At 50.5% G+C, this 9,131-nt stretch overlaps 1 protein-coding gene across 1 annotated transcript in view; it reads right to left on the reverse strand.

Annotated features, from left to right (window-relative positions):
• Positions 1–2,889: 2,889 nt before the first annotated feature.
• The window catches only part of Tal1 (TAL bHLH transcription factor 1, erythroid differentiation factor), a 9,842-nt gene continuing 3,600 nt past the window's right edge, over positions 2,890–9,131 (reverse strand). Inside the window, exons 2-3 of the mRNA XM_010610411.1 lie at positions 8,142–8,472; positions 2,890–4,815 (exon numbers count right to left, since the gene is read on the reverse strand). Of these exons, the coding sequence (XP_010608713.1) occupies positions 4,367–4,815; positions 8,142–8,472 (780 nt within the window). The 3' untranslated portion in view covers positions 2,890–4,366. The remainder of the gene's footprint in view (positions 4,816–8,141; positions 8,473–9,131) is intronic.

Below are 9,131 nucleotides of genomic sequence, written 5' to 3' on the forward strand. Positions count from 1 at the left end.
CCCTCCCCTGCCCCAGCTAGGACCAAATCTCATCATCCCCTCTACCTAGGCACTATCTTGTCCTGGCCAGGAAGAGGCATGCTTAGGGTCTTCCAAAAACCAGGGGCCTTCCCTATAGGCCAGAGCATGACTCCCAAGTCCATCCTGCTCTGCCAGGTTGAAAACTCCAAAGGCAGGGACAGCCAAGGCCAGAGCCTGGCAGAATGAGTGAGGTTCACTGCAAAGGAGCCAAAGTTACCTGTGAGACTCTCCAATTCCCCCTTACCTAGCACAGCTTTTTGCATTCATGCTAATTACTGATTACATCACCAACCTGTTTGGGTTTATTGTTGTGGGTTCATTTACAGTTGTGGGTTTATTGCTACTCCTGCTAGAATTTCAGCTCTGGAAGAACAGGGGTCTTTGTATTGTTCTAGTTGGATGCCCAGCCCCTAGAACAATACCTGGAGCACAGCAAGTGCTCAGTGAATGCTTTCTAAATGAACTACCGAAAGAAACCACTCACTCAGGTAGAAGCACCGCGCCCCCCACTAAAGTCCCTGAGTGTCAAACAGTCCACGTGCATGGGCCTCCTAAGACTCATAGTCCCTGTCAAAAGCCACACTTCCATTCCTAAGCTTCTAGGGAAACCCTCCCCGGTTCAAAGGCTTTTGCCTCCATCCATAGGACCGAGTCCTCAAGAACTGTAACGCTGTAAAGCTCAGCAGCTGTAGCCCCTGTGAGTGATCAGGGAACACGGGGCCACCTACACTGACACCTTACTCTATCCTGACCCTACCCTGGATGCAAGTGCCCCAGCTGTGGAAGTTGAGCCACCACTAGAGGGGAGCTCCGCTGGAACGGCCCCAAACTAAAAACAGGGTGCTGAGGAAAGAGGTCCTACGGTGAGGCTGGGCGGGAAGGGAAGAATGGAAACTGGAAAGGAGGGCCTCCCTTTTCAGCAGTGCCCCCAACCCTGCCCTAGTGAGGCCTGGCTCCCACCTCTCAGGGGGTCAGCAGAGTCCTGGAGATGCCCCCACTTCAGAGGTGGCAGGTGCTTGCCAGACCTTACTTAATGTCTCAATTCTCAGGCCTAGAAGCATAAAGTACAAACAGAGTCCAGGCCCCTTTGTAAAACTTTTATTTAGAAATCTTCCCCATATAACCTTATATATGTACACACATCATCAACACATGGGTTTGTTTGCTAGAGTCACATGCCCACAGGGTGTTGGCATCTGGGCGTACAAAGGTCAAGGTACCCGGAGCAGTTACTCCTCTTCTGCAGAAAAATGCAGAGACCAATGCAACTCATCACGTACAGTACGACATTGACGGAAAGTGCTGGGCCCACTCACAGGAAGCTGTGCGCTATGTACATGGGCGGGGGCGGACCTCGTGTCAGGGTCAGTACCACTGAAATCACAAGTACAACTAGACCCACCCAGGAGGCCACAGTTCTGTCGGCTGACTACAGACACCTTTTGTTCATTTTTGGAAAAGGATAAAGGTTGTACCATCTTGTCATTTGCCACTACAAATGAAGCAATATGAATTCTTCTGAAAAGATGGGATTCCTTCCACATTTATCTTTGTTCTCCTCAAAGTGGCTTTTTACCTGTACATGTTTCCCTTTTGTACAGATACTGCAGATATTATTCTTGGAATATTGCCATCTTTTCACGGGGGAGGAGGAGGCAAAGGAAGGAGCAGCACGTGAGTTACGGAAGGTGAGAACAGAAATGAGGGGTCTTAGTTCTTTCAAAGACCTAAATCCTCTTCCTTCCCTGTCCTGGCCCTGTGGGAGAAGCTGATTGCTTTCTGTATGGTCTGCCCATGCTCCCACATCTCTTTCCCATTCTCCCTGCTCTCCTTCACGTTGGAATGGGACAGAAACTAAGACAGTCTGGAGAAATGAGGATCTAGATAACTCTGGAAAAAAGTAGTTTACAACCTAAATTACCCAAATGCCAACGGCCCGGGGCTAGGAACCACCCCACAGAACTGGTGCTGAAGGCTAATGCTTGGTGGGGGGGATTGAATCTAGGACCTCGTATGCTAGGCAAGTGCTTTGCCCTGAGCTACACCCTCAGCCTGCAAAAGAGCTCTGGTGTGGCCTCAAAAAAAAAAAAAAAAAAACACTTCCACTTTCACAACTGATGCCCTAGAAGACAGGCCAAGCCAGGGTATTCATGAGACGCTGACACTTAGAACGATACCTATCCCAGTCACACTGCAGAAAAGGGAACCAGAAGCTGAAGTCCTGAGAGAATGTGTGACATATCTCATAAAACCCATCCATTCACTTTAACTGCTTTTCATTGCTAGATAAGCTAACTAAGTAGGAACCAAACACAGCCTTAAAGCCTAGGGCAGCTGCTCCATGTTTTGTTTCATTTTTTAGCTATTCTGCTTTTACAAGGGTGAGACTCCTCGGGGGATCTTCTAAGCACTGGAAAAATATAACTTTGGGAGTATGAAATGAGATCTCTAGTCAGAGTGCTTCAGGGGTTTACAGTATCGTCCCCACACCCAAGAAATGGACCTCACAACTTAAAAGGAAGGGGAGGGAAGTGGCAACCTCTCCTTGTTTTCATAGGTTGTGCTCAGACCTCCATCACACTGGGCTAAAGCTCAGAACATGATGGGCTTCTGCATGGTATGATCAGGCTATCAAATGTTTTCCCTCTGACCTCAAGAGCCTTGTAGGAGAGGACTGTAATAAATTAAATACAGTGACAGATACACAGCACTTCTGTGCAGTTTGTTACATGGCACTGCAATACATCTCAGGCAGGCCTAGCCTTAAGCAAACCATGTCCCCACCTGCGCATTGTGGCACACACCTGTAATCTCAACTTTGGGGAGGCTTAGCAGGAGGACTGCCATGAATTTGAGGCCAGTCTGGGCTACATAGCAAGACTCCATCACAAGAAAAAAAAAAAAAAAAGGAAAGGAAAGGAAAGGGGAAAGGAACCAACCATGTCCCACTGTCTGAATTGACAGAGGAGGCAAGAAAACAGTGGTCCACTTTACAAAATGATTCACTTTACAAAAGGACTTTCAGTAGTTATTTCTGTAAAAGATGAAGAATGAAAATTTGATTTACATGAATTTCACGTACAACTTTCGGAGTGGGCACTCCTATTGAATTAAACCAGCCTCCCACACCATACACACCCGATGACCTAAAGCTGCACAATCAAAGGGTACTTAAGGTTCTGCTACATGAATGTGCATATGTTGGGCTCTTAGCAGGGCCTGGCCTCTGGCTGGACTCCCTAATCACTTCTACAGGTGGGGCTGTATCAAGACCTAAAGATTCCACCAATAACAGAAGTCAAGCAAATATTCCAAATACAAAAAAAGTCATAGGACAGAGTCTATGCTCAATTCAGAAGAGAGATCAGACCAAAAACAGACAGACATGTTGCAGCAGGGAACTAACTCCCTCCAAGCATCTCGAAGAACACACACAGGCCTCACATCTCAGCACCAACCGGTGCCCGATAGCATACTGGCATTTGCTCCGTGGCACGAACAGTGACTGGTAGGAGTTGAAGCCCACATGCCCAAAATATTTCTTACTCTGTTTCTCTCTAATATCATTTTCCCTTTCTCTGCCTTTATACAACCCCAATAGGGTATATTCAAGGCTGTACGCTCAGTTCCAATAGCTGCAGGACAAGAAGGCAAGTCTCAGTACGCGGAAAGCAGAGCTCTGATCCCCAGGGCAAAAAGTAAGGGCTCCTGGGTTTGCTGCCCCTCTGGCCCAGGTGAGAGCAGTCTGTCCACTGGCCATCTTCTTTAACCAGGCCCTGAAGAAGGCACCTCGGGGCTTGGGACTCCCCGCAGCAGCTGGCAAGCTGGATGGACCAACACAGGTCTGGGCGGAGACAAGGCTCAAGAAATGGGCAGCTATTGGGTACCTATTTATTTGACAGAAGTGGCCATAAAAGCCACCCCAGCCAACTCAGGAGGGGCTAAAGGCAAGTCAGAGGATCCCTGGATGCCTCAGGTGACAGCTGATAACCCCAGGTCCCGGTAAAGACAGGGTTCCCAAACTTCAGGACAAAAGCAGTGACACTTAAGCCTCTTACTTGGGAATTCTTAGGGATTGTGGAGAGAGGGGAAACCGTGCCATCTTCAGAAAAAGTACCTACCACTTTGCTCCATTTTCCTGTTCTCCTACTGAGGCAGGAATCAGAATTTCCTACTGAGCAGGGATAGCTAGGACCTGGGACAGTTAGGGCTTCCCAAAGATCAGACTTCAAGGGAAGTTCATCAAGAATCCGTTGCCCTGCTTCTCCATCCCACCTGCCCTGATGTCCACTACCCCAGTGGCCTAAGGGACCCCTGCTGGCCAGTCCTCAATGCCCCAGACCCATCACCGGGGGCCAGCCCCATCAGTGGCGGGCATCAGGGCAGGATGGAGGCTGTGGGCTGTGTGCTTGGGTGCCGGCTCCTCTGTGTAGCTGTCCGGGCTAGCTGCACCATCCAGGGAGCTGCCACAGCTGGAGTTAGGGGAAAGCACATCCTGCAGGAGGTCATCAGGGGGTGCTCCACCCCCTGTCCCACCCCCACCACCTCCCCCCACAGGGTCCTTGCCAGGCTTGGCCCGTTGGGTGCCCTCCTCCTCCTGGTCATTAAGTAGTTTGGCCAGGAAGTTGATGTACTTCATAGCCAGGCGAAGGATCTCATTCTTGCTGAGCTTCTTGTCTGGGGGATGTGTGGGAATCAGCTTGCGCAGCTCGGCAAATGCCCCGTTCACATTCTGCTGCCGCCATCTCTCCCGGCTGTTGGTGAAGATCCGCCGCACAACTTTGGTGTGGGGACCTGGAGGTTGAAGGACACAGGTCAGGAGAAAGGCCTGAGATCACCCCAAAGGACTCTCCATCCACTAGGATGCCTCCTTTCCCTTACTCAGACTCTAAGCCCAGTTCACATGTCACCTTCTCCATGAGCTCTTCTTTGACCCTCCCAACTACCCCAGTCAAACCCCACCCATGGCCCTGCTACAACTTCATCTCTGCCACTCTTGGTTATTACACATGTATAGCTATTCTCAGAGGTGTTTGACATTTGAGGACTGGGACAGTACTTCATCCATTCAGGCAGTCATTCATGCCAAGAGGCCCTGTAAAGCTATGTAGGAAGATAAACTAGGCTCTCCAGGTATGGTTTTGGACCATCCTTCCCTAGACAAGTGTTCCTGGGGAATGTCCTTGGGCGGTTTGTGCCTTGTTGCCTCCTCTGCAAATGGGCAGAGTACTAGTAAACTGATGGTTACTACAAGATGGTTACATGAGTCCAATGCCTCCCAGGATAAAAGATTTAAGAAAATGCCATCCTCTATTTAAACATTTAATATATATCCACTACTACTGTCATCAATTTTTTTTTTTTTTTTTTGTACCGGGGATCAAACTCAGGACCTTGCGCTTTCGAGGCAGGCACCGGAACCATTGAGCCTTGGCCCTGTCATTGATGTTTTACTAACAACCCAGGTACTATGCTAGGCACTAAGGAATAAGGGTGACTAAAACACAAATGGTCCCTGCCCTCATGGAGCTTACGTTTTAATGGGAATGAAAAATAGTGAACAAAACACAGGACCAAAAATGGAAAGAAGCTACTACACTTAGCTAATATGGCTGGTGAAGGCCTTTCTGATGATAGGACATCCATAAGATAAAAATTTAAGGATAAAGCAACACTAGCCAGGCACAAGCAGAGAAGAGGAAGAATGTTTAGGCAGAAAGTATGGTATGTGTAAAGGCCCTGAGGCAGGAAATAGGCAAAGATAGCCTGGCAGTGGGTGTAAAGTGGGAATAGACAAGGCCCTCTTCTAGTAACCACTGGATCCAGACCTCAGAATATGGAGACTTGGGATGAGATGAAGGGAAAGAAAAGGGCGAAGATTGTATTCAAATCCCATGCTTATTTTACAGCTAAGGAGGCAGCATGGGACAGAGGCAGGCCTTGCCTCAATGGTCAATCTGGAACCCAGATCATCCATGCTGATGCCTGATGCTTTATGATGCCCCTTTCCTCTCTTGCATGCACACACACACTCACTTATTTTCCCAGAGAGGATCACTCAGCCCCTTCATTATCTCTGAAGCTGTCTTTCCAAACCCCATGGGCCCCAGCCCAGAGGACTCTTAGCCAAAGGCCAGACCTAGGCTTGGAAAAAAACACACACCTGTGGGCAGTTCTGCCCTGGGCCGCCTCAGAGAAACAACACGCTGCTCTCAGGCCTGCAGGTCCCCAAGCTGTGACACAAGGATGGCAAGTCCTGTACCATGGTGGTGCTGGTGAGCTTGAGGGAGCTCACAGCAGGGGAAGGGGAAGGGACACTACAACTGCTGTCCCAGCCAGGCAGCCTCTGGGAGCGAGCAGTGGTGGGGAGCCGAGGACAGATTCCAAAGCTCATGTTCACTGTTAGGAGAATAGACCAGGACTCACTGTAAGATTTTAAGCAAGCTACTTAATCTCTCTGAGCCTCACTTTACTCATCTGTGAAAGAAACAATTAATATTGACCTCACAGGCTTGTGGGCACACAAAGCCTATGGCATACAGTAAATGCCCAGCAAGTGGCAGAATTATTGCTATTGTCCACCCCCTGAAAGACTGTCTAAGGCCTGCCAGCAATGTTCTGGGTTCTAGGAGTATGGTTGTGAAGGAGACACACAAAATTTCCATGTTAAGGAGACCCTAGACTTTAATGGAGGGCGCTTACTGTCCCCAGAAGCCCTACATATCTTCCCGACAGACACAGAATAAGAAGGATGAATGAGTACCTACCCCAATCTGTGTCCTAAAACCACTTTACCTAGTGGTAGTCACTCAACAATCTGGGAGGAAGCTGTTAGTCTCTCCATTTTACACACAAATAAATTGTGGCCCAGAAAAAAATTGAGCAACAGGAATCCATATCTAGCCCTGACTCAGTAGTAAAATGCTTGCTTAGCATGCATGGGGCCCTGGGTTCAATCCCAACCCCATTAAAAAGAAAATACAGTCTTGACTCTGGAGCCTGCATTGTTCCACTTCTGTGGGCTCCTCTGGGCTCAGTCTCTGAGTTCATCACCCTCCTTCCTTCCCTTTACCTACCTGTCTGCCTATTTCTGTCTGGCTCTTCCTTAGAGGACCTCTCCTCCTCTTTCTTAGTCTGTCCATTCTTTGAAGTCCTTTGTCTCCCTCTGGCTCTGAGTAGGCACTCAGAATATACATATAGGGTATGTTTATGGGCAATAGCCTTCCTGCACTCTTCCTGGACCCTCCTGCTCTCCTCTCCTCTGCTTCTCCCCTGGGAAACTTCAGGGCTGCCCCCAGCACACACCCCCACCCTGGGCTGTAGAATCCTCTCTCATCAGCAGCACTATGGTTGCTAGACTCACCTCTGAAGCTCAGTCTCCACATACAGCCTTCCTATCAGATCCTAGCATCTGGCCCAGCCCTCCTGAAGCCTCAGTGTCCTATGGAGCTCCAGCACTTGCTCATGACCCCCAGCTCTGAAGAGTCTGTTCTGCTCTGGTGGTGAGCACAGCAGGTCAACCCTGAGAAGAGGACAGGGGTCCCCAGATCTCCCATCCTTCCAGCCCTTTCTGGAAAGCTTGGGGCCAAATCATATTCAAATAATATAGTTCTCACAGTAGCCATGCTGAGTCCCCGTTGCAGGAATCAAAGGACCAGGGTAGAATCTATAACAATGGGAGGAACTCCAGGTCTCAACACAGAGTGGGGAACTAGAAGGGGTAAAGGGTCAATGCAGAATCTGGGGGAAGATCATGGAAGGTGCAATGCCAGACTCCAAAGACAACATGAGGGTTGTTCTGGAATACCTTGAGGGTCAGTGGTTGGAGTCCATTGATGCCCTCTCCTGGGATCCCTGGCAGAGTGTAGGAATGGACTCTGACAGGGACTAGAATGAACTCTACAGCTTTGGACTCAGGGCCATTGTGCATCCCTCCATCTCTCACATCTCCTCTTCCCAGGACTGTGACCCTCTCAGCTCCACCCAGCTTTGGTCCCCGGTGAAGGGCTTTGGCATTTTGGCTCCAAAGTGGTCTGCCCACTGTGTGAAACCTGTACATGGTCTGGATGTCCATGCCTGAGAAGGCTCTAAGGGCCAGAGGCGGGGATGTGGAGACTCACCGTCTGTAATCTCCATCTCATAGGGAGAGGGTCTCCTCTTCACTCGGTTGTTTGCGGTGAACATAGGGAAGGCATCAGGCTCCCCAAAGAACCCGCTGCGGAGGGAGCAGGCAGATGCCAAGATTATATATGGGGCAGAGAGAAGGGAACTTCTTAGGGATCCTCTTGCGTGTTTTTGAGTCCCCCAACCCTGGAAGGCAATCCTGCTCCCTTCACACTGAAACCTGATATAAGGGAAATTCACACACACACAGACACACACACACACACGCGCGCGCGCGCGCGCGCACGCACTGCACACATTCGCCTCCCTCACGTTCAAAGATGCAATCTACAGGCTCAAACACACTCTCAAACAGGTGCCTACACAGGCACCCCTCCTTCAAGGGCCCCGATGGACAACAGCGCTGACGCACTGACTCCCCACCTTCCCATGCACCCCAGGACTTTCCTACAGACTCGCCCGATATGTCCCCCACAGCTTTCTCATTGTCTGTCCCACACTCTCCACGCCTCACCTTCCCCTCTTTATCCCAGTGCCCCGGGGGAACCGTCATCACTGTGTCTCAGCACGGAAGCCACGACAGACAGGCACGGCTAGGGGCAGCGAGGCCGGGCGCCAAGAGGAACAGATCACTCTTCGCCTCTGCAGCACCCCAGACCCTTCTCTCTCTCTCTGGCCAAGTCCACCTGGGGTTGCAGCTTCCGGAATAATTTCACATCCAGTCAGCAAACACCCCTCTGCACACAGCTAAGCACATGCAGACTCATACTGGCCTGACACCTACATTCAGGGGACCCCCTCCAGTCTCCACCAGCTACTGTCACCCCGCCACACCCGCACCCCCAAGCGTGCGGTCCGTGTACACACACACCCGTGCACGCCGCACGTCCCATCATCAGTCTCTCCCTCTCTCGGCTCCTTCCCCGCCTGCGCACAAGGCCTCCAGCTCGCCGGCTCTGCCGGCCCGGGGTGCAGAAACGGAGCCC

Source organism: Fukomys damarensis, unplaced genomic scaffold, assembly GCF_012274545.1.
Source record: "Fukomys damarensis isolate Sample0158 unplaced genomic scaffold, DMR_v1.0_HiC HiC_scaffold_23, whole genome shotgun sequence".
NCBI lineage: Eukaryota > Metazoa > Chordata > Mammalia > Rodentia > Bathyergidae > Fukomys > Fukomys damarensis.